Source organism: Molothrus ater, chromosome Z (assembly GCF_012460135.2).
Source record: "Molothrus ater isolate BHLD 08-10-18 breed brown headed cowbird chromosome Z, BPBGC_Mater_1.1, whole genome shotgun sequence".
Lineage (NCBI taxonomy): Eukaryota > Metazoa > Chordata > Aves > Passeriformes > Icteridae > Molothrus > Molothrus ater.
In genome coordinates, this window is record NC_050511.2 from 37,112,556 (window position 1) to 37,137,981 (window position 25,426).

General features: G+C 38.3%; 1 protein-coding gene across 7 annotated transcripts in view; it reads left to right on the forward strand.

The window, feature by feature from the left end:
* The window catches only part of NTRK2 (neurotrophic receptor tyrosine kinase 2), a 199,671-nt gene that overhangs the window by 50,363 nt on the left and 123,882 nt on the right, over nt 1–25,426 (forward strand). For all 7 annotated transcript variants that reach the window (XM_036402533.2, XM_036402535.2, XM_036402534.2 and 4 more), the window contains exons 9-11: nt 1,785–1,817; nt 6,012–6,112; nt 7,376–7,475. In XM_036402533.2, coding sequence (XP_036258426.1) covers nt 1,785–1,817; nt 6,012–6,112; nt 7,376–7,475 — 234 coding nt within the window. The remainder of the gene's footprint in view (nt 1–1,784; nt 1,818–6,011; nt 6,113–7,375; nt 7,476–25,426) is intronic.

Genomic DNA, 25,426 nt, shown 5'->3' on the forward strand with positions numbered 1-25,426 from the left:
AATTGTGTGTAAATGTGCAAAAGGACTGTGGTGAAGTTTAATGTTAAAATAACTTCAACTGATGATTAAGTTGGTATGTTTCTATGTGCTAAATAGAAAAAGTAATACTCAACAGAAATTTGGGGTTTGTCCACCATCTTGATTTTTGTAGCTTTATTTGAAGTGTTAATTAGATAAAAGATATTCCAATGGAATTGATGACTTCATATTTTATATGTCTGGCAGGAGTTAAGGGAGTTAAGGAGTTAACTAACCTTAATTTATCCTAATTCCAGTGAATAGAAACAAAAATGTTGACATTTAACTCATAAATGAAGGACTAATTGCTTGGGGTTTTTGATTGCTTGGGGTTTTTGTTCCACTTCAGATTACAGAAGGTGAGTTAGAAACACTGTTTTTCTGCTGCTGGATATTCTACACTGGAAAACTGAATCCATGAACTTTTGTGGACAAAAATCTCTGGTCAGATTACTTGAGGATAGATAGTCAGGCTTTCTTCACTGGTTATTTATTTCTGCCAATTGACATGACAGTTCTCATGGGATCTATTGACATATATCCCTAGATACTGGGATATCTTCAAGTGCATTTAAAAATAAGCCTAATTTTCTGTTTCCATTCTACAAATAGGTAGCAACTGGTATTTTCAGCAGGTTCTTGTGCTGTTAACAATGGTGTTCTGCATTTACTTCACTGTGGCATTGTGCCTGTGCAATGCTACTGCTGTGGCTTTACTATATAGTATTATAAACAGAATTGGGTTTATTGAAGTTGTATTAAACCTTAGAGATTTTAATTATTTGTTAATTTTATTTCCAAGCCTGCAAAAGTAGAGAGAAAAAATATGGAAGAGATAACTATAAGCCTACTACATAAACTATGCTAGAGGTGCATTATAGATCAGAGTGAATGGGTATGGTCAAACACAACACAGGTGTTTTGCCAAACTTTAATAACAATTCACTGATTTCTATGGCTGTTCTGCGAATTTTACTCACTTATGTTCTAAACCTGCAGTAAGGTTTTTTTTTTTACTACACATGCAGTAAAAATTAGAAAAAACTGCAAAGAGGAACTAGTAAAATTTAGAGAAGTGTAGACTAGACAGGTATCCATTTGCTAGTGTAAAGTCTGGTTTCTAAGACATCTAACTCTTTCAGTAAGAGTTCTGTCTGTGTATCAGCTGCACATCTGGCTTCTTGGAAGCATCCTTTTACAGAGTGAATCAAATGGTGCTGCTTAGGCCATTTCTAGTAGCCTTTATCTTGCCAGCTCACAGCTTAAAATGGTTTGCTAACACAATGATACAATAGCATAATTTTTTAAATCAGGTACAAATCAGTGATTGTTAAAACTCTGTGAAATCTACTTCCACTTGAATCCAGGGAAAGTTTTATCTTTGATTTTTCAGCAGGAATAGTTATTGTTGCACAAATTCCATATGTATATATATATGTGTATATATATGTATTAATAGTGGAAAGCAGAAGTAGTATTTTGCCCAGTTGTGAAATAACACTTGCCCCTGCCAGAAGTAGTGCTGTGTGCACATATGACATGAAGCAAAATATTAACCTTTGGAATAACTCTAAGATGGTTGTAAATGTAATTAACAGACTGCAGTTATTGATGATGATTTGCATTTATGTAGATACTTATGATCTTTATGGCAAATAAAGTCAAATCTTAAAACTACTCATAAAGAAATTTTTATTCTTCCAGAATTTGCAATTTATTAACAAAGCTTTTCTTTCTTTTTTTTTTTTCCTCTTTTCCATGTACAGGTAATGGCCCAATTTTGGATCCAGATGTTTATGGTATATATTTGATTTTCTTTTATTTTAATAATAGAAATGAAGGAACTGAAACATTAAAAGTTCAAATGTTAGGCTCATTAAATTGAAATGTTACATAGAATGATACAGCTCTAAGAGGTACTTCGTGGTTTTGGTTCTCCAGCCTTATATTTAGCATATGTGATGACAATATGATGTTTTATTTCTATGCTGCTTTTGATTCACATTAGAAGAAGCATAAATCCACTGTTACAAATGGGTTGATCCTGTAGGATGACTGCTGTGTGATGTAGTTCACAGACATGAGATTTTGTGAACCTTTTGGAGGCATTTCTTGGAGGAAAGAGAGTTTGTGATTTCTCTTTATACAACCTAATTTATTTTTTCAGGGATGATTCCATACTTGTTTTGCCTCCAAAAATGAACCCCTAAATCCCACTTAGAAATGAAGTTGGCGCAAGTAAGTTTTCCTGTAGGCAATTTATTTTGCTCTGTCCGCTCATTTGTACCTTCCCTTAATCTCTCTTGCATAAGCAGACCATCAATTCAGTGGTAGCTGAGTGTGTGCCAGGAGATTTTGATGACACAGTGTTCACATTAGTTTTTTAGTTAGGCAAAATGTACCAAGTGAAAGCCAGTGTGCACTGAAATAGAAGCTGCAGAATGAAAAGCAACTGTCTGGTTTTCAAAAATATTTCTAGGGTACTTCTGGTGAGTAGAAAAGTTCATCTTAGACAAACAGCTTGAAGCTGGATCCTGTTTGGAGTACTTTTTATTTGGATGAAATAGCCCATGACTCAGGTTACCTAAAGCTGATCTAAATGTTATTGCTTTGATTCCATTCCACATCATTAAACTTTAGCAAATGTGCAATTGAAGCATCAATTTGACTTCAAATGCTTAGAAACTCCAAAGGATACCTTCCCCTCCCTCTCTTTCCAAAATCTTTTTTTTTTTTTTTTTGAGGAGAAGGAGAAGGGAGGGTTGGGGATGGGAAAGTGGTGATGGTTTGTACAGTTTCTTCATGTGTTGTATTATATAAGCTGTATGCATGAAGATTTTGATTCTGAAGTTTTTATCAAGGTCCTGATGCCTGTGTATGGCTTTAGCCATGTAAGTCCTGTGATTTGACTGACTTGGCTGGGTTTCTGCTGAGGTGTGTGTGCTTTAAGTTTTGCTAGCAGATCAGAGCCTGCAAGACCTAGTCCTGGTGAAGGTGGCCTTCCTCTTTATTTCTGGGTGTTTTTTCTGCTGTTTGAAACTGCTGTCCTTGTGTGTGAGGTGATTTCCAAATATTTTTGTTAAGTATTTTGAACACACAACAGAAATCAGAAGATCTGATGAGGTGACATCAGGCTGCATGTCTTTGAGTTTGCTGAGGGGAGTCCTGCCTGCATGGGGCACTGCTTGCTGCAAGCGTGGAGCAGTCACTTGTGCCTCTAGCTCACCTCTGCGGCACCTCTTGGAAAAGACAAAGCAAGAATGCTGTCCTGACACCATCTGGAAATTAACTGAGAGAAATAAACTGACTCACATGGGTCTGAGCAGGACATTGAGTGCAAAGCCAGCTCCTTTGGCTCTGAGTTCTTATTTTCATGCCATGATGCCTCTTCTAATATGGTTGTGACCATGAGGGAGACAACCTGCCCCATATCTGCCAAACCCCAGAATGACTGTGCAGAGTGACCCCCTGGTGCTGATGTGACTGTGCTGTTGTGTCTATCCCAGCTGCTGTACACCTTGTTTGTGAGATGGCTGTAAAATACTGGCCAGCATTAACTGCAAATCACCGCAGCTGTTATTAGTCACTGCTGGCTGTATGAGGTACAGAGCACCAGAGAACCTGGCCCTAGAGCAATATGAGCCTTATGTAGCATGAGTCAAAAGGCGTTATCCTGTCTGTAGGAGTGCTCAGTGTCTATGTCAGAATTTCATAGTGAAATGAACAAGAATTTGTTCAACTCAAATCGTCTGGCTAGTGCTGGATAGCTGTCACGTGTGTTTGCCTTGCCGGATTCACCCATTTCAAGAGGCTTTGAAGATCTGGCAATACCTCAAATGCAAATGATTCACAGTTAGACAGCAAGCAATGTCAGCATACCAGCAGTATACCAATGTAGCCTACCTTAGCTCTTGCCCATTTTAATATAGAAGGCACCCAGAGGATTCACAGACCAGACCTATGGTTCTCATTAGGGTGTGATTTCCAGTAGTTTGCAGCAGGCTTGAGCATAAACAGAACTACAAATAGCATCAGCTGTTATTTACAAGTGAAATTGGGAGCAAAAAATTCCTTCTCCGAAGTTTGTTTTACAAAGTCAGAGTAGCAAAGGCTCTAAATATTTGTTTTATGTGTTAGTCTTATAAAACAATAATAAATAGATGGTTGGCCAAAACCATCTTTGTGAAAATTTTCTAAGCTGGTTGTGAAGGAAGCCCAAATTTTTTAGACTGAAGTACTTGTTATAAAGCAGGCTTTGCCTGCAGATAATGAATTAGAAGTCTCCTCCTCTTCTCTAGCAAAGGATGTACTCACAGTGACAGATGGTCAGCACAGAGCCTTGTCCGAAAGTCCAGGCTGCTTGTGCAGGTGAGCCATTCAGGCAGATATTGTGCTACCTGGATGAGCAAGGGATGCTGTTCATTCTCCTGTTGCTGGTGCTCTAACCTTGCTGCATGGTAAGCTACACACACAGAGATGCAGTGCAAAGGTGGAGAATTCAAGTGGTAAAAGATCAGGGAATTAATTTTTTTCTCTTGAAAGTTCTGTGTATTTAATACGTATTTTGTCTTGAAAGAGTCCTGTCCTTTGGCATGCATAGTTTAGAGCCAAAATAGACTATGTGAGTTGTTTAGACATCCTGACTGTGCTGACTGTAGCACTGGTGCCAGAGGTAGCTGACAGCTTCCTGTACCAAAAAAAAACTCTGGAGCCTGCAAGTGCTTTGCAGAAAGCAAATGTGTCCTTGCATGCCTGAAGATCAAAAGCCCAGTGCAAGTTCTTACTAACACTGCCAGCTGAGCTCTCCAAATTGGCCTTGGGAGCTAAAGGAGAATAGTGCTTAGGTGCAAGCTCTCCCTGTTCTTGCTCAGCTGGAGCTCTATGCTCAGAAATGCTCATGCCACTGTAGTTAGCAGGACCTTTTTCAAATTCACATTTAAGATTTCATCTGTAGGCTTATGGCACTGATTTAAAAAAAAAAAACATGTAAAGAAACACCTATTTAATTGCAAATGCAAATTACAATGTTGAAGGTGTATTTTATAATAGGTGCAGTTATTGCCCTTTGTTTCTTTCATCTGCATACATTGCAATCATGAAATTAAAATGTTATGTGTGTTCCCAGATGTAATAATTAAATAAATGCATTTTAAAATTTTATTTTAATGCATGTTTATCTTAGCTTCATATGTATAACATTTTACTATTTTTTTCTCTCATTTGAATAATTTTTTCAGGAGATCACGGACTCTGTGTTTTATTTTGAATATCTGTGTTTTATTTTGAAGTTCTTATAAATAATTGAGCCATGATCAATTTTTTGCATGGAATAGTTCTGATTTTGTCCCTGCAGCCATGTCAGTGCAATTATTTTGATAAATCAATCAAATTTCTTCATACCATGTAAGGCACTTTAAGTTTTAAAGGTTTAACAGTATGATAGCAATGTTAAAATGTAACCTCTGTGCATATAATATTTTTTTAAATTATTTATCAAACAAATGAAAACAGCTATTTCACATTTTATATTAGTAAGATAGCTTGAAACCCATCTGCCAAGTTCTTTTCAGCAAAACAAAAGTGCTCAAGCTATTTTCTAAGACTGTCCTACATTTGACTGAATACAAGGCTGGTGAAGTTCAGTGTAGAGGGCAGTCTTTCATTTTTAATGGGAAGTTAGAAGCACATAAAAATAGCTCTATGGATGAAGTTCTCATTTAACTCTAGTGTTTCCAGTAGGGATAGACATTATGATGTAGATTGCTTTTTTTATTTCATGTTTGTCAGTCTCAGCACATTTGTTCAATTACATGCCACAGTGATTTCTTCCAAAACATTTTGGCTTCTTTAGCAATTATGAGTTGTGTCTAAAGAGCTTAAATTCCTAAAGCTGATAGTGGCCTTACCATCTTACAGAGCAGAAATAATATAGAAAAACCATTTCCCCATCAAAGTTATGAAGTTATAAAAGCAACACCTTTTCCTTTCTTAAGAGTATGAAACCACACCTAATGATCTTGGAGATGCTACAAATAACAGTAATCAAATCACTTCAACGGATGTTTCCAACAAAGAGAATGAAGATAGCATCACTGTAAGTATACGCATTGTTTCCTGATCTGTGATATTTGTGGACTTTTTGGCTACACAACTTACAAAATTGCAGACACTATAATAAGACTCTGGCCTATAAGAAAACTATAGCTATTACTGTGTTGTGATCAAAACTCAGGAAAAAAAGGATGAAAAATAAAATCAGTGCTCCCCACTCTTGTCCTTCCCCCAGCTTTTTTAAATGACTGAATCACTTTTCAGTTCAAGTAAAACTGCTGGTTTGTGCCTTGCTTTTCTGAAAAATGAAACTTTCATTTTTTTAGCCTAAGAATTTGCATCTAATTTTTAGTCAAGGAGAACAAATCTTCATTTACAAAACAAAGATCTCCAAGATTTTTTGGAGATTGCTGGTTGAATTTACATCCTGGAGTCACCTCCATGTTAGAAAGATGATATGCTGCAATGAATTTTCAAAATATGTTGTTTTAAGGCATGATTTCATGTAAGTTTTTGCTTAAATGGCTTGTGATAGATTTTAGTACAAGTGGCTGTACTGATAGGCTTCCTAATTTGCTGCCTTGCCTCTCATGCTGTCCTGAACTGAAATGTTGGAAAACTGATAGTGGGTTACCAGCCTGGTTGACATTGCAGCCTCCCTCCATCAATGACTCTGTAAAACAGCAAGCAGAGGAGAGTGTGCATTCAGGAGCCAGAAAGCAGACTGTAGCTGGGACAATGTGCTAAAGATTGGGAGGATCCAAGACAGTTGTGTCTCATCTGATAGCAGAGTCATTGAATGGCCAAGGTGGTAAAGGTGGGACCTGTGGAAGCTCCCGAAGTCCAAGCTGCTCTTAATAAAGCAGGGCCAATATGGTTCTTTATGGTTGTGTCCTCTCTGGTTTTCGTTCTTCCAGTGATGGAGCTTTCACAGCCACTCCAGGTAATTTATACGAGTATTGAAACATCCCCACAATAAGTTCTTTTTTCCTGTGTGCTGCTCTTATTTATTTTCTTGTAACACGCCACTCTGCTGGAAGGGAAAAGGGTGATGTGCACTCCCTCCCATCTGCCTTGAATATGTAGGATGTTAAAAAAGTTCTCATAACTGTCCGAATCTGTGTTCTCTGCAGAATAGAAGAAACCTCAACAAGTGTCTGTTTTCTGTACTCTTGATCTCAGTGCAAATGTTTCCCAGTTGAAATTAATCTCTTTTCATAACTGGATTAATATGACTGTATGCTGGATGTCTTTGAAGACACAAAACCAAAACAAACAGGTCTGTTTGTGTCCTCTCTTTTTTTAGGTGTACGTTGTGGTGGGAATTGCAGCACTGGTGTGCACGGGCTTAGTAATAACCCTCATTATTCTGAAGTTTGGAAGACATTCTAAGTTTGGTATGAAAGGTAAGCAGGGTTGGTTTTACACTTTCCAGAATTGTTGTGGGTTTTATGAGCTGAGACTGTCGTCTGCTGAACCAGGAACAGTCAAAATAGCTACATTAAATGCCACCACATTTAATATTTTGATTATTCATCAGGTAAGTAAAGGAAGAGGTAGATGCAGACAGTGTAGGATTTTGGATCAAACACTTCTACTTCTGTTTTCTTCTTAGGATAAATACCATTTCTTTGCCTGCTGCAGCAAAATCCCCTGAGGCAATTCCTGGAGTAAAATATTTCCCAAGTTAGTGTAGGTAGGAAGAAGATAAGAAATGAAATTTATTCTCAAGTTTAAGCTCAAGTTTGATTGATGAGAATCTATCTGTATGTAAAAGGTAGTTTAAACAGTACTACACTGTTCCATTAAGGTGATGGGGAACCAATGACAACAGCAGAAGGTGCATTTGCAGTGGATCCTGTCATAGTGATGCTTTCTGAGAGATGCATTTTCATATGCTTCTTGGGGAGCAGCATCTGGAGAGAGTCGCAAGTACCCATGTCCCTATGGAAGGGGGAAATCTCAGCCCTTCATTTATTCATTTATTTATTTTGCAGCCAGATGGAGGTATGTGTAACACAATGGAGGTATGTGTAACCTGCAACAACTCCGTTACTATATTCTTTTACTAGTATCATCAGTCTGTGTCTGATGATGTGGGTGAATTTGTATTTAAAAAGAAAAAGAGAAAGAATTTAAAAAAATTTAAAAATCAACTTGCTGTCTTGCTGAGAGACCTAGAAGATGCTTTGCTGTGTGCTAAAGGAGATGAGCATTTCTTTCTTAAGATGTATAGATGAGGGTCTGTGGAGAACATGGTAAGTAATCTTTGGGTAGACTCCTGTTAATCCCATGTCCTTCTAAACTGTACTTATGACACAGTACCACTTTGATGTATATTTTGATAATGCTTACATGCTCTTGGTAAATGCTCCTTTCAGAGATATCTACTCTATGTTTTGTGTTCCTGTATTCTGTTTAGAGTAGATTTCCTGGAACAAATGTGATTTGAGCAGAACAGAAACCTAGTCGGTGCAGATCAACTGCTGGGATTGTAATCTTGTCTCTCACCTCCTTCCAATATGTCTCTGCTGTTTGGAGTAGCATTAGAAAAGAACAGTCATTGTAAAATATCCTGAATAGCAACATGAAGTCAGCAGGATTGAGCTGCAGAGTTTTGGCAGAACGCTAGTCTGTGACTGAACAGTTCAGCCTAAATTTTTTGTTCGCGGCTTTCTGAATTGCATTTAGAGAGCTGAAGTAGGTGGAAGCTGATTGAGAGAACCAGTGAGAATTGTTTGTTGTTAGCTCTCTAAAGCTGAATATTTGTTAGGTTTTTCAAAATATGCATTAAATATTTCAACCAACATTATTAAAGAAACTAGGAAATAAACCCTACCCTGAGGGAGAATGCACAAAGTTCTATTTTGTGTTGTAGTGTTTAAGTTACCCACCAGGAAGCTACTTGTTTTCTTGGTCTCTTCAGATACAGTTCTTCTCACAAAAATAATGTTCTTGCCTAATCGGTAAGTTTGACCTGAGTAGTTCTTTGTTGCAAAATTATCCATGTGGATCATATTTTAATAAGAATATGATTTCATGGAAATGAACTATATGAAATTACAAAAAGGCCTCATACATATTGCTTATTTTATTTTTAATGTTGAAATGTCACTGTGAGTTACAAATAACTCTTGAGTCTTTCATGAGAAAGGAGTGACTGTCATCTGTCCCTTAAGTGGACCTCAAACTTCTCCAAAGCAAGCATTCACACCTGAGATTCACCATCTGGATCTATCCATAGTCCAAAGTCCCAGAAACACTCTCCCCCCTCATCATTATCTGTATTACTGAGTTTGTATTAAAACAATATCTTAAGACTTGACATTAGATATAAATAAATACATAATGCCCAGACTAATAAGAAAATATTGCCTGCTCTGAAAAGCCTGAAGTGTAAGTATATGTTGAGAACTGAAATATGAAAATAAATAACTTGGTGTATTTGAACATGAGGAAAACAAGCTGAGCATGATGAGAAGATTTTTTTCCCATCATTATTGGCCAATACATTTAAATGTGTATCTTGGAGTTTGTGAATAAAAGGGTAAGTCAGCTACCTGAGAATTCAGAGGCATTTGTGATTTAATTCAGTCACAGCAAAATTAATCCAAACTTCATGTGCAAAGAGTGTGCTATAGTGGTAGTTTAATAAACAGTGTCAGTAGGGAAATGGGAAGGAGCTAAATATCTGCTTTTCCATGGGAGACATTTATAAAACAAGATTTTTAAATCCTCTTAAAAATTAATGATGATTTTTGTATTCATAAGAAGTAACTTCCTGAGTTACATCAGGTAGAAATGCACAAAAAGCTATGCTTCTTTTTTCTGTTACATTCTGAGAACACAACATGGTCACTCAGATATCCTGTCATTAAATGTCTACACACCCTTCTTCAGCAAGTAATTTGGGAAAAACAAAGTAACCATTCAGTAATTGCAGCAGTCAAATTGTCACCAATGCTATTTTTCATGTAACCATGTATTTGGAAAAATCTTCCATTGAAAATCAGAAAAGAAAAAGTGTATGTAAGCCAACATAACTGCATGTCCTGTAGGAAATATCTTTATGTAAGGGATGACATTTTCATCTCATTTGGGTTCAGAGCAGACATCTGCAGCTTCTGTAGACATTGTTTTATGCCTCCTACTTTTAAATGTCAGTTTATTCCATCTTTTACATGGGCATTATCTGCCTACTTCTTAGACTTGTGTCTTTGCTGTGTTCTTCTGTACTTGCAGAGCTTGAGCACGGGTGGAGTGTGGGACTGACAGTTACCGAGTCCCCAGAGAGAGATGTGGATCAGGCAGGCATGTCTGAGCTGTGGCTGTGTCAGAGCTGCCCACACCTGAAAGCACTGCATGTGCTGAGGCTGCCACAGAGCTCACCTTGAGGTCTTCTCTCCAGTACTGTATGGAGCAGAATAGCTTCCAGTCTATGTGTTAGAGAGCACCAGGTCCTCTGGGAGCTTCCAGTTCTTTGGCAGGACTGATCAATATGTCATCAAAGTCTGTTGAGGAGTTGTATAGCAATAAATTATCCCTATTTTCTTACTTTTCTCTATTAATTTGGTATATCTAAGGTAAGAGAATAACCTGGGGTATGTTCATTTTACTCAGTTACCTTTCCAAACTGTAGTAATAGAGTGTTTTTAGAAGTGAGGAGGACAAACAATGCACTCGGAAACATTTTGTTTAAGATGTTCTGTATTCTGATTGAAGTTGGATTGCACTGTATGAACCAGTTGTTTTAATTCTTGCCTTAATTATTTTTATTCTGTCTTTCACAGCTAGAGGAGATAGCGGTTTCTGACGATTGACTTTGGGAACAGTATTAGTACAGAACAGATCTGTGATCCGTGCTAGAGGAGTCTTAAAATAGAGTTAGTACAAAAAGCTCTCATGTTGTGCTAGACTTCAGACTTCCATAGCAAAATTCATCAGACTAATTGGTGAAATATGATTCTCTATTTCACTGCTTGTCTATATTTTAAACACCTTCTTATACAGGACCTAGTGACAACAGCTTTGTATGAAAAGCTGCTTTTTGTTGCTTGGATTTGGAGGTGAGGTTTTTAGACCCTTGCAAGGTGTTGAGCATAAATGGTGAAAGCTTCATTTAATTTCCTAAATGCGTTTGTTAAGACTTGTGGGTTGCTCTTACGAAACACCTTGGCTTGCTTTCTTGCTTGCTTGCTGTGGGATGTGAAAATGCTTATGGTGGGAATTCACTGGAGGCTGCCAAGACAGCTCTTACCGTTTTGTGTTTATTTCTGACTCCATCTAACCAGCTTATGAAACTGAAAACTAAGAAGGGAACTGGAGTAGAGAGGACAAAGGAGCATTTGTGAACTCTCTGAGAGGATTTGTGGAAGAGTAATTCTAATCCTGTTTTATTCTACTTTGCATGTTGAATAATGATGGAAGTAACCAAATGGTTCACAGCATAACCAGTCCACTACAAAGTTTGCAGATGTTAATCGTGCCATTGAGCATGAAGAGAAGTATGAAGAAAACTGGTGGAAGACAAATTAGCGGATAAACTTCAAAATAGCATTATTCACTTAAAAGGATGAAAACATTTTTGATTATATCAACTGTTCCTGTTCCAGTGACAAGACAATCCCTAGTACTCCCTGCTTCCTGGGAATCTGGAGGTGGATTGTCATGAAAAGAGTATTATCACAGCAGCTTTACTTATAGAGATAAATAGAGTTTGTGTAGGTTTTACCAAAGTCAGAAAGGAAAGAGAAGCCACTCTTACCCAAACCAGTGTCTTCTGTCTTTTAAGTTAACAGATAGAAACTAGCAGAAGTAGAGGGAAACATGTATGTACTTGTTCCATGGAGGGTGAGAAGGATTTTTTTAATGTGTTCATGTGAAGTTTCTGTCAATGCCTTGAGCTGACTGCAAAGATAAGGGAAAAAAGAGTCTGAAAATCACATTGTATTCTGACAATGCCAGCTATCTTCTTGTGTCTGTGGGCTTGCATGACATGCTTTGAAAGGTGCTTCTCCTTCCTCAAGCACTCTCTGAACTACCTCCTGTGTTTATAAATACATCCTGACTATGAATTCTTCCCCCCGTTCAAAGCCTTGCAAGTCTGTGCTGATCAGAGTACAGAAGCTTACCTTTCTGTGATTAGGTAATGAGATTGTGTGGTTGATCTAGGGGAGAAAACTGTGTTTCTTTTAGGACAAACACCCCAAAATACTGCCTTTCCTTAAAGTTCTTGATAGCTGCTTGTCGACGTTTTTGAGTGTAAGTTTAAAATGTGGACTGTCAATGAGAGTGCTATTCTCTTTCATCAAGCTGATTAAAAATTAGGGACACATCCAAGGATTTTGCCTTCTAAAATCCAAACAGGGTATTTTCTCCTGCTTCTTGATAGCTCTTTCTCTCAAATGATTTGTGTAATATATGTGTTAGGCCATGAACATCCCTGAAAACCTTTTAAATAAAAGCATTGGTTACTCAATAGAAGCACACTGATAGCTCCGGAATACTTCTTCTCCGTGCATCACAGTTCACTGTATTTTATTTGCTCCTAACTTCTTGTAACTTTTTGAGCTTTGATCCAAAAGACAGTACAGGAAAAGGCAGCTTGGAATTAATTTCAGTTGCATCATCTTTCTCAGTTGTCTTACCATATTTCAGTTTGAGTAAGAAACACAGTACAAAAGCATGGTAAGAGTCTTCTTACAAAGCAGAATCATCCTTTTGACACAATGACATAACATAATTTCTGACTTTAACTCTCATGCACCCAAACAAACATATTTACATTACTTAATACAAGCCAGGTGAAAGTAGAATGCTGTACCATTCTGTCTGAGAATTTTGCATATTCCTTTGGCTGTGTTGGAATGTGTGACTTAAGGGCTGTCAGGAAAGATCTTTAGTGTCTTACTTGTCTGTAAGCATATAGCAAATGGTCATTGGTTTTTCTGCTTTAATTTTCCACAACTTCACCTTGTAGTTGGAGAGGGGCTGATTGCAAGGGACTTAAAAAACTCCTGTTTCATTCACAGTAGTGATTGAAGAATTAGGATTTTGGAGTGTTTAGGTATCTCTGAGTAGTTTGAAGTATTGATCTGGGAAAAGGGAGAGTTTTTATGTTTATTATTAACTCATACATCACATGTCTTGCTTAAGCAATTGGGTTGTTGCTTATAGAGTAGGAGAATAGTGAAATTCTGTTAAAATAGAAATACTTCTTTGACTTTTAATTCTAAAACAATTACAAAAGAAAAGCTTTGCATATTCAGCAAGGATCTGCAGTTTGACAAGTATGACCTAATATTCAAATTGGTATGCACTAAGCTTGTAGTAGTAATGGCTACAATTTTGCCTTTTCAGAAAAATCATTAAAAAGATCAAGTTTGTAGTTGGGAACACGTCTTCTGCTTGACTTTCAGCAAGTCACTGAAATACTGAACTTTTTGAGTTTCCACTTTTACCTATAGAAGTGATTTTGTGCTGTGTTGTACCTACCCAATGCCAATTCTGTGGGTGTCAATCCTTTAATATCTTTAGAACATTCCATTACTTAGTCAATGAGCAGACTGTAAAAGAGGATAAATTCATGTGACTCAGCACTATAAGATCAGATGTAGAGAAAAATGAATGTGCTCAAATCTGCAGTAGTTTTAGTGAGTAGACAATGTAAAGGCAATGATGATATTGCTCATCTGAACCACACACAAGGAGCTTTTTTTATTGTTTGACACTGACACTCCAGTCCCTGTAGTTGTGGACCAATCATATAAATTGTCTGTCTTAGGTGCATCACTTGTTAATGGGGGCTGTAATATTGCTTTATCACATGAACATTTGGAAGATAGAGTTGTTAATGCTTGTAAGTACCTTACTTTGAAGGAGCAAATTGCTATAAGTGTGTCAAAGAATAAGAGTTTGTATTAACTGGTCCATAAATGTGATTTCATGTAAAGGATTTTACAAAGATCTTAAAATATTTAAGTTACCATTCTCTTGTATTTCAGTAAAAAAAAAAAAGACCACTATTTATTGCATTGGTTTGGGTCTGTATCACCCTATCAGAGCATAGTGTTAGACATTTTTAGAGTTCCATTGTTATTACTCATATAAAAGTTGACGTCTAAGTCTTAGGTGTCTGTTTTGGTCTACTATTACGTTTTCTGAGTCCAATCCTAAAGTGCAAGATACCATAGAAGAATGTAGCTCTTTTTTTAGGAGCGAGCAAGTAGACGATGCCTCATATTTAAGACAAGATTTATGAAGCTAGCTCAGATCTGAACTGGGGAATTTTTAATAATGCAGTGGTGCATTAGACTCTTTGATTGCAAAATGTAAACTCAGTTGTAATGATTGAGGGAGAAAAGGAGTTACTACCTTGCTTAGAACTTTACATGATTCAGACTACTATGGTGGTATTATTAATACTGATATTATGAAAAAGGGAAAATTATCTGAGGCCTCGTGGCCATTGCAAGTGAAAAATGAGGAAAGCAATTGTAAACAAGTACCTGTTGTATCTCATTTCCCCTCCTCCTAAAAGAGTATACACACAGGTGATGGGATGAAGGAATATGCATGTATGTGGTGTACATGAAGTGAAATGGAGAACTGGGGAGATGCTGAGTAGAGGACAGCTTAGAGATGAAATGCAAAGAGATTGAGGAGAAAACATGGATACAGTAGAATTGAGAAGAGCTGAAAATGATGCTTTCTAAGGCTCTACTTGATATGGAATGAGCCACACAGAAACAGCAGAGCTCCTAGTTCAAGGTAGTGGAAGAATAAGACAGTCCTAGAAGTTTAATCTGCAGAGTCCCAACTCCATGTTCAGTCTACATCCACATTTGCTTCACAGGTCTTTATTTTACCGTTTCTTCTCTGTTTTTTTTTTTTTTATGTACAAAGGGTAAATTTTCACCTGCTTCAAAAAGTATATGAACTTTTTGCCCATATGCAGGTCATGCTATTTTAGGAATGTGTTACTTTGGGAGGGCAAATTGTTGTTTACCTATGGAGAATTTTAGAAAGAAATGAGTTGGGATATAGAAGGAAATGAGGATGAGAGGAATGGAAGGTGGAGAGAAAGTAGATCATGATAATGGTAAGTTTACCTGTGATCAGACTGAAGAATCAGAGTTTCATCAGATGAAATAAAAATCAGTGAATCAGAAAGAAGGAAAATTACTAAAGAACAGCAAAGCTGGTCTGTATTTTTCTCTTTCTTTCTTTCTTTCTTTCTTTCTTTCTTTCTTTCTTTCTTTCTTTCTTTCTTTCTTTCTTTCTTTCTTTCTTTCTTTCTTTCTTTCTTTCTTTCTTTCATCATTTTTGAGTTGTTTTACTTCAGTTCTGGGAAAAAGTTCAAGTAACATTTCATAACCTGAATGAATAGGTCCTTTTTATATCTCATTTTCACACACACACCCTGATGCATGTTCAGCATCCTCCAGAATGTCTATAACCTGGGATCAGCATTGTACATTAGGTATTAATTCATTGCAGCCAGTGAAACCCACAAAGTATTCTCTTTGTGGGTAGCCAAACACATCTTTTCCAAGTGACTCACAGCTCTTCTCAATTGATGTTTTTCTGGAGATAATGTGCCTGCCAGTGCTTCCTCGCTGGTGCAATATGAGTATGCCTCTCTACCTCACAGTGGCCAGTGTTCCATCCTTTCACATTTTTGTACTTTAAATGCTAGGTTTAAATTCAGTCCTCAGGTTGGGTGATAATCCAGTGTAAGGATCAGAATAGTTTGTTATAGATAATGACTTTTTTCCTCCATATATGGATCATGAGTGACATAGGAATGGTCATCCTAATAGAAGAACTTTTTGTGCTGCCCTCAAAGTCCATTTTGTCCTGACACCTCTTTGGTATTCTGCACAAAAATCAGAATTGCTTTCTTAAAGAAGAGTCTGTAATACTTTCTGTTTTATACTCTGCCATGTTTTGTCCCATTTAGTGCTGTTTGCTTTGCCAATAGCAGAAACCAGGAAGACTTGATGGCACTCCTAGTGTGGAAATGAGAAACCAGATTTAGGAAAATTAGATCTATCTTTGAAATTAAAAAAACAAATAGGGCAGGATCAAGAATCTTTCTAATTTGCTCAGTTTGATTTTTGAAGCCTCTTAAAAAAGAGGTCAGAGAGGGAGCAATGTAACAGGATCCTTTATATTGAAGTAAAATGGGCAAACTATCTAGTAACTACTATTTAGGCTACATCAGTTTTATTCATGGTGTCAAAGGCTAATGCACTGTTCCTTCAACTGTCTGGCATGGCTGAAAACCCTGGAGCACAAGGTGGAGTAATGCAAACATACAAGAAGTATTTATAAAGGTCCTTCACCTTTTCCTGACAGATGACAAAATATGTGAACTGACTGAAAGAGTCTAAGTTTAGTTTAGATATTAGGAAGAAACTTTTTACTTTGAGGGTGGTGAGGCAATTGAACAGGTTGCCCAGAGAAGTTGTGCATGCTTCATCCCTGGAAGTGTTTAAGGCCAGATTGAATGGGGCTTTGAGCAGTGTGGGACAGTGGAAGGTTGCCCATGGCAAACAGGTTGAGAACAGGTGATATTTAAGGCCCCTTCCAGCCCAAACTGTTCTATCATTTTCTTTGTCATGAAGCTTCACTTCTTCTTGGCACTTTGGCCAGCCAGTCATGATTGGTCCTCCTCCCTCTATTAGCCCCTTTGCCTCTTGCCTGCTCTGAGCATTGATGGTGTGGTACTACAGAGCTGGCGTGTCTGAGAACTCAGGCCTTTTCCCTCGCAGACATTTTGGATTTTAAAGGCATCATTTTCATAAATAAGAAGAGGACAGCCTACAGTTGTGGCACAATTTCTGTACTGCCACAACTCTTCTGCAGAGCATATGTGAAAGCATCTGCAGCTGGAAGGTGTCCATTTGTAACCCTTGTGAGGAGTGTGATCACAGATTTGCCTCCACATTTGACAGGGCCAGCCCCAACATGGAGACCTGCCATGTACGGCCTTTAAAGTAGGAGAAATTTTAACTTTAGTTGTGGTCAGTAGATGTGATTCAGACCTGGAGAAAAACATTCCTTAAAAAGCAGTAAATTGAGTTACTAGAACCCTTTATTTCATCCGGGAGCTCTCAGGTGTAGGAGCCGGTGGCCACAGCTCAAATTTTTGGTACCAAAGGTCTTCCAAGATAGGTTTGTGCTTTCAAAAGGTTACATCTGTGACTTGTAGCAACAGACAGCAACAGTAATGTAACTTGTAATAACATTCCTTTTTGCACAAGAGTCTGAACCAGAATCTGTTGACATCCCTTGCTTTTATTGGAGAGAGCCCTTACAGTGTTTTGTCACACAGCTTCCGAAGCTGCACTGTTATCTCTTCTCCTGTGGCATGTGGGGATGTGCGCTATGAGCTATCCATGTTTTTTCTGTCTTCAGCTGCCTGTGATGTAGTTATGTGTTTGTTGAATGTCTCTCTAGTAGTTTGAAGGTGAAATTAAAACCTTTGAATTAGAAGATCAAGTCGTGTCTTTGTGCCTACCACAAGCAAAACATTTCTACCCATGGCCGTCTTGGAGGCCTGTAAGCTCTCACTGCTGTCAGTCATTTTGGAGAATAGTAGAGAGCCTCCCCTGCTGAATTCCTCTTTCTGTGCTTTTGAATACTGGCTTGCCAGCTAGGCAGGTGTTGTAGCAGCTTTTCATGGTGCCTGGAGCTTATGCATTGCATCTGCTTTTGCAGTGGCCTCTCCCAGCCTGCTCCAGGCAAACATTAATACAGACTATTCTGCTGCCATTGCAAGAAATCATGCAACCTGCCAGTGGCTTAGTAAAGCCCAGGTGCCTTAAGAGCACAGGTTGTGAGTCAGGTGGATGGCACAGGGCCTGTTTCTGCCCAGCAGCTGTGAGTTTCAGCGATACAGCTATTAAGCACAAAGGTATCACCTCTGGCACATGCAGTCTTTGTGATGTGGTGTGGCAAAGGTATTCTGGTATGCGCTTGTTCTGTACTAACACAATCCCTCAGGCAGATGCTTTTGGCTCATGTCAGAGGCAGGGCGACAGATGGTTGTCTTGGTTTGAAAAGACAGGTGTCTGTTAAGGAAGGCAGGAGCCTTCCTTGAAATATAAAAATGTAAACCCCCTCCCTCTGAATTATTATAATTTTGAAATTAAGGTGCTCTCAGGCTAAGATATGGGAATAGGAATAACAGTTCTTTACTAGGAGAATTTTAAAAAATACGAATGCAATAGTACAAGAAAAACAGAAAATAAACCACTGACAGAGTCAGAATACAACCTGACACCCTGTTGGTCAGGATATTGGTAGCAATCCAATTCAATGGCAGCTGCAGTCCTCCTGCAATGACTGTGTTTCTGTTGAAGCAGTGATCCTGTAGAAGGGTGTAGTCTTCCTCTGAAGGTCCAGTGGTGATGTAGATGGGCTTGGTCTTCCTCTGGGAATCCAGTGGAGAAGACAGCTGCTCCTTTGGGAATCCAGTGGAAAAAGCCTGTCTCTGTTGTTCCAAGTCTCAGATTATATCCAGGTAGGAATGCTTGGCTCCTCCCCCTGGGCAGAGCATCTCATCAGATGTAATTTTTATTAGTCATGCAGTGAGACTCAATGACCCATTAACAGAAGATATCTCCCCAGAGAGAGGATTGGTTGTGGAAGAGATAAAGAAAACTGCCCAATTAACAGAAGGGAACTGCCCCACCTCTGACAGATGGCAAATACCATACACATATATCTTACAACCCAGGACAATGTTTCATTTGGTTGGACCAACATGGCTGTTCCTGTGTTCTGTGCTGCACAGAGGAAGGCTGATGAGAGAGGAAAACTTTCCTTTCTGTTTGTTAAGCACCATGTTATTTTGGTAAAGAAAAGTATAAAATAAGTACATTTTTAGAAAAGCAATAGAATAGTTTTGAATGACTTATGGTTGACTTACAGTGCAGTTCAGCAGATAATCTATCATGAAGGCAGAGGAATCAGAGGAAATATTCTTGCTTTCACTCCTTGGCAAAGCAGGCCATACCTGAGTCTTGGACATGGCATACTCTACAGGTTCTGTGGCAAGTGCAAGAGCAGCATGATAGCAAACCAACTAAGCTGAGGTATGTTTTTGCTTTCAGACTGTTGAACCACTGTGTCATAAGGACATGGAAAAATTTGAATAATTTGCTTTTCCTTTTGGTGTATTCAAACAGTTCCTCAGGTCAGAGTCTGCATGTTCCTGCAGGGACTGGAAATGTCTGTCCAGTTGTACAGATCAGGCCCAAGGGTGTCAAATTCGAATAGTGAGAAGTTGATAATCCTGGGAGAAGAATGAGACTGTCTTTTTCTGCCAGCCTGCTGATGTTGCCTGTGGCAGCTCTGAGCTGACAGTGTGTACCCTCCTGGTGCTAAAGGAAGAGGGATTCCATGTGTTTGCAGTCTTTATGCAATTGGCTATTATCCCCATCCATGTTCTCTGAAAACTGTTCATGCTGCAGTAGGCATTCAGTATTAATCACAGCCACCTAGCACTTAAGTGATTAGGTTTTGAGGCCATGGTAATTTTCACAAACTTCAATTTGCTCCCAGCAGTCAGAGTAATGTTTTTACTTAGTAAAACCTATGCTTCTACCAGCAGGTTCTTTGACTGGATGAAGTGTAAAGCTAGGCACTGTTCTCACTGACCACCACTGGTAAAAAGGATGTTCATGTGCATCGTTATGTACACCAGCTGGCCTTGGAGCAGTGATCCTTGCCATTGAGCTCCCACACTCTATGCACACCAAATTAGTTCCTGTCATTTATTACTTGCTTTTTAAGAACAAGGCATGGAGCTTCTGAGGGTTTTCTAGTGCCTGTTTCAGCTCCCCTACTTTCAAGATTACTTAACTTTAATTAGGTACTTCAGAGTTAGCTAGTTAGGTACCCTGTCTTTTTCTAACTACATTCCATTGTGGGTGACTACTGATAACTTTTCTCCTCCATTCCAATCCTGAAAATGCAATCAGGATTGTGAGCAATATTATGAAATTACTTTAATTGAGATGTGTTCTTACAGTTCAACAACTTGGTCACAAATTTGTTTGCTTCAATGTGAAGAGGAAAATTATAAAAAAAAAAACAAACCCTCAGCTACAGTGGCAGCTTCAGAATTCAGTGTCTGTTACCTACTCAAAGAGATATCTTGATGTTTTAAACAGAAGTAGTAGCCTTGCTAAGTGGGGGTATTTTTGAAGGGGATGAGGAACTAAGCTGCATAGAATGCATCATTGGTATCTAAATATGTTGATGTGGTTGTATCATCCTTCATAAATTACAAAAAAAGGTCAGCGAGCCAGAATGGTTTTTTACACTATGGCACCTTTAACTGCTCTGCCAGTAAATGAGTGTAGATGGGAATAAAGCTCATTTAGGTTCATGGGGGTCAGCATTTCTTTGGGAAGAGAAGAGCTGCAGGCAGAGATCCTGTGGTTGGCTGTGTCAGCTTCCATGTGCATCTGGGAAAGTAACATTGGAAACTAAATCCTCCCAGAGAACAGGTGGAACTTAATCTTGACCTTTAGCTCCTCAATTAACCTTGGCACTGTAACACTGGATTCTGGATGAATGGATAGCTTAGAGTGATTCTTAAGTAGCTTTTTAGATAGGGAATGAAATATGAGTGTTTTGTGGTATTACTGCTTCCAAACATGGCAGGAGTTAAAAAAAGGTAGAAGTGAAGAACCCCAGGTAGTAAGGTCTCTTCTGAGCCTGCTCTGGACAAGCAATTTTTCTCTGTCTTAGCTACAAAAATCTTATGGAAGAGGGAGTTTAAGGAACTGAAATATTAGAGGGTGCCCTTAGCTGCACTTCAGATGCAGCTGACTCCATTGGCTGATGTGTGTGTGTAAAGCACAAAAGCTGCAGCAAAAGGTATTTGCTGGTGCCAGTAAGAAAACTGCATGAGCCTAGACACAATACAGGTTGTAGACTGAACTGATGAATCCTTTTTACACAGCCTGAAGGGTCCATGTACATTCATATTTGTGGTCACACATGCTAGTGCATTCTTATATTGGTGTCTAGCCAGTCAGCTATAGGTAGATAAATATTTTCCTAAATATAAATCAAAATAATTTGCTGCTTCATTTAGCAGAATTTCATGATTTTAATTTGTCCAGTATAGTCATAGTTTAGTCTTAAAAACCAAATACATCAATTTTTAAAATACTACACGGCTTCACTGCTTATGATGCATCTTTTTTGGAATGATTGCTGTTCTGGCACATTCATCTTGTTTAATTTCACTAAAAGGGATTGCTAATAATGCAGAAGAGGTCTAAAAGATGATTGATCTAGGATGTAAAAATATGGAAAATGAACTTCACTTGATTTTGCCTGATTATTGCAAGCAGAGCAAACAGATTCAGTTTTCCTTTTCTGCACTATAATGTTTTTCTAGTTCTTTGTGTAGAGCTTCATCTGTCTTACACAGCAGCACCTGTGATTGGAGATTCCACATACTAGTGTCATCCTGACTACTACTTCATGAAGAAAATTAAATTTTCTCCTTTCTGAGAAAGACTGTAAGGAATTCAATAATTGTAAGCAAGTGTAGTGTGTGGCAGTTTTGATTGAACAAATAGTTCTGAATTGTAAATCATGCAAAACTCTAGGCACAGAAGCTGAATTATATGTTAAAGAAGCAGGAAATAACTGTCATGGGTCAAGAGTAAGAGTCATGGGTCAACTGTCATGGGCTGAGTAAGGTTTTGGGTACACACAAAGATGACTCTAGTCAGAAGAATAATAGTCCAAGAATAGCAAACCAACTAGCAACAGGAGGTGAACCTCCTGCAAATCAGTCATTGAGCACAATGAAAAACACAGTTAAAAGCTTCAGAAATAGACAGGATTACTTTTTTCCAGAATAAAAACCAAAAAAGCCCAAGCTTGATCTTATACATGACCTGAGAAGTGATGAAGAGAGTGAGAGAGAAGTGAAAATAGAGGCAAGGAAGTACACAAGAGGAGGACTTCAGGTCCAAGGAAGATGACTAGAAAAGGTGTGCAGGTAGGGAATTTCTGAAGTTGTGATGAGGAAAGAAGAAAAGGGTGTGGTGTAACTAAGAGAAAACAAGCCAAAGAAGGTAAAAATCACACCCTTTTCCAATTTTGTACTGGAAGGATTGATTATATTCTGAATACAAGAAGAAGGGTGTGAATGGACTAAGATAGGAGCCCAGAGCTGTGTAGGAGTTGCTGGGATTGAAGATGCCATACTTGGTTGTGATGAGGAAGGTGGGATTCACTTCAGTTCTGTTGGAAGCATGACAAAAACAGGCATAGTGTGATTTCTCGTCTATCTGGGGAAAGTCCCAACCAGGCTTTGTAATGGTCCATGATGTCATGAAGAGAAGCCAAAAAGAAAAAAAAAAAAAAACAAAAAAAAAACAAACCAGTGAGAAAGTTAGTGAAGAAAGGAATGAAAGCAAAAGAAAACCTTGAGGGGAGGGGATTGAGAGCTGTGGAGAGTATCATCTCTGATGACATGAGAGAGAGACCTGATAATTGCAGAACAACAATGTAAGAGCTTTTTCTAAGTGCAGATGGTTTTGGAAATGCATACTTTACAAGTATGTTGCAAACACTTAGAGACTTTGTCCAGGCACCATGACTGGGGCCAGGAGCTGCTCTGAGCTCAGTAACAGCAGAGTGAAAGCTTGGGAAGCTAGCTTTTTTCTTGTCTCTAAAGGCTGCCAAACTGAAATGAAGCTCTTGCAGTCAGTGGAACTGTGTAGTCGTGAGGCTTGTTTGTTAGTGTGGAATTTGATACCAGAATCTATCTGTGTCTCAAAATAATATCATGGGACCAGAGGAAGACATCTGTGTTTATGTTGTAAATGAGGTCCTACTGCTTAGTTATTAACAGTGTCCTGCAGTCACCTGTTTTACATGGTGCCCCTCATTGAATCTACATAGTCTTGAATTCCAATGCACCTTTTTTAAGAAAACCAAACAAAAAAAAAGGAAGGAAAAATTAAAATATTGAACCTTGAATTTGGGATGCACCAAGGCCAGATCAATGTCACTAAAGATGCAGGGCCAAGAAATGTGCTTCTTTTGCCACAGCTACTACGGGATCAAAAAGGTAGGAAGCTGAGATAGCAAAGCTCTGTACAGTGGCATTCAGCCACAAGATTGGATGTGAACATATCCAAGAATACAGTAACAAATGTAATCAGCAGACAGACTTTTCTCTATTTCAATGATAGTGAATTTCAGTGTGTACAATACATACAATTAAAATAATGAATGCAAAAAAAAAAATGAGGCTTCTCCCACCCACCATGTGCATCATTGTTCATGCAGAAGCAGCTGATTAGAACTGTGGATCAGCTGTGTAAAATTAGAAGGATGGCTTGTTCTGGCATGGTGTTGGGTGCTGTAGGGTTCAACCAGCAGTGAGACAAATCTCTTTGCCCTGGTCTTATTGCTTTTTCAGCACTCCAGACACCACTGATGGAAATAGGAGCCACCTGTCAGTGCAGAATCAGCACTGTGATAGACTCCACAGATAGCAGATTTGTAACATGCATAGAAGGGGAAAATTTTGTCCTTGGTCTGTAAATGACTTTATACATAGGACTGTATGGAGATCATTATTTGCAAACCATTACAGGTCCTCTCTGACCTGTAGTTAGGTGGCTGTAGGAGTTATAGCCAAGATTGCAAACTTTTTTTATGGAGATGTGTTCCACTGCCTTTTATTCCTCCTTGATTTTTGTATAAAAACAGCGATGGGGCTGAACACAGACACGTGACCAAAGTGGGAAGGTTTTTAATTTGAAGTGTAATGGGAACAAGATATTTAATAACCGTCTTTTAATTTGGAATATTCTTTTCTGGTTTTATCAGAAAGAATTAATTCATAGGTGTTATAGACCCTTGGATATGGCATTTAGGTATTGCCAGTTCATGGCATTGTAACACCTCATCATTCATTGCTTGAGTCTTATGGAACAGAGCTAGTGCACAAATGTAAGATGAACAGAAATGTTGTGAATGGTTCTTCTCTTTCTGTGTAGCACCCTGTAATTCCTGTTGTGAAGCTCTTGCTGAACTTACTGCGTGGTCATACAGGTGTTTTGTGCTTGCACTGAAGGCGCATTTATTTCTGGCTTTGCTATAGAGTAGGTTTGTGCCTTGTCCTTTGCATGTTGTACTCATCTCTTTCCCTCTCACTTAATGAGTGTCTGTATCATTGTATAGCTCACTGTTTCTTACCTCTGCTCTTTTAATCTTTTTTGGACTTTTTTTGCTAGCATACAAAAATGTGTATTTCCCTGGTGTGAGCAGAAGTGTTGTATTTCAGAGTTCAGGGCTAATTTACTGTAATTACTAATTTACTGTGATTAACATGAGTAAACACACATACACACAAAAACATATATATATGTGTGTGTATTTAAAAGTATATGTAACATTAATGTTGTTAAAGGTTACACAGTCTGACATACACAAACTTTGAGTGGCAGTCTACAGGTTGTCTTCATGTTGTCTTGAATGAATTTATAGTTTCTTTTCATGTATAGGTTGCATATGAGCTAGTTTTGTGGAAGCCAAAAGAAAAATGCACATGGAGATGTAAAAAACTGGAGTTAGGACCATCCTGTGGGAGCTCATAAATGATTCAGAATGGTTGGTTTCAGTTTTCCCTCCTTCTTTTCACAAGGCAAAATCCAATCAATAGTTTTCTTTCAAGGTCAGAACTGCTGCTTGATGTCTGTCCTTCTCACAACCCTTGTCCAGTCATAGGGGTGTTTTGGAAGATTTAATTACTATTTTATTCGAGATTGTCATCAATAACTATTAGCATAGTTGGGTTTGGACAGAAAGTCACATTATTACTGGGGAGGGCTCTGCTCTGATCCAGCTACAAGGGTGCTGCTTTTGTGAACAGTCCTGTCAGGCATGGAAGGGGCTTTTTCCCTGCCATCCTATCTCCAGTAATATTGTGGTTGCATTATGGACAGGAAAGCTGTTAAACAACGTTATGTATAATTATTTGATTTTTCAAGATTTGTAAAATAGAGTTGAGTTTGAGAAAATTTTCTGTCTTTGCAAGAGAAAGGTTGTTTCCATTGCATGGGCAATAATACATCTTAATATGTTTAATTCATTTTCCAAAGCTGCAAGTGAAATATATATTTTAAAAAATATTAATATGGTTTTTGTCTGCCTTTTTTTCTAGATTTTTGATAAATTTCTTTTCCCTTATTTAGAACTAAGTTCAGTGTAGGCTGAGTAAATGTGTTACATGCTCATTAACTAACCTCACTTCCTGAAGTTATATTGTAAATCCTAAGGGGAGTACCAGATCCAGTATTTTAGT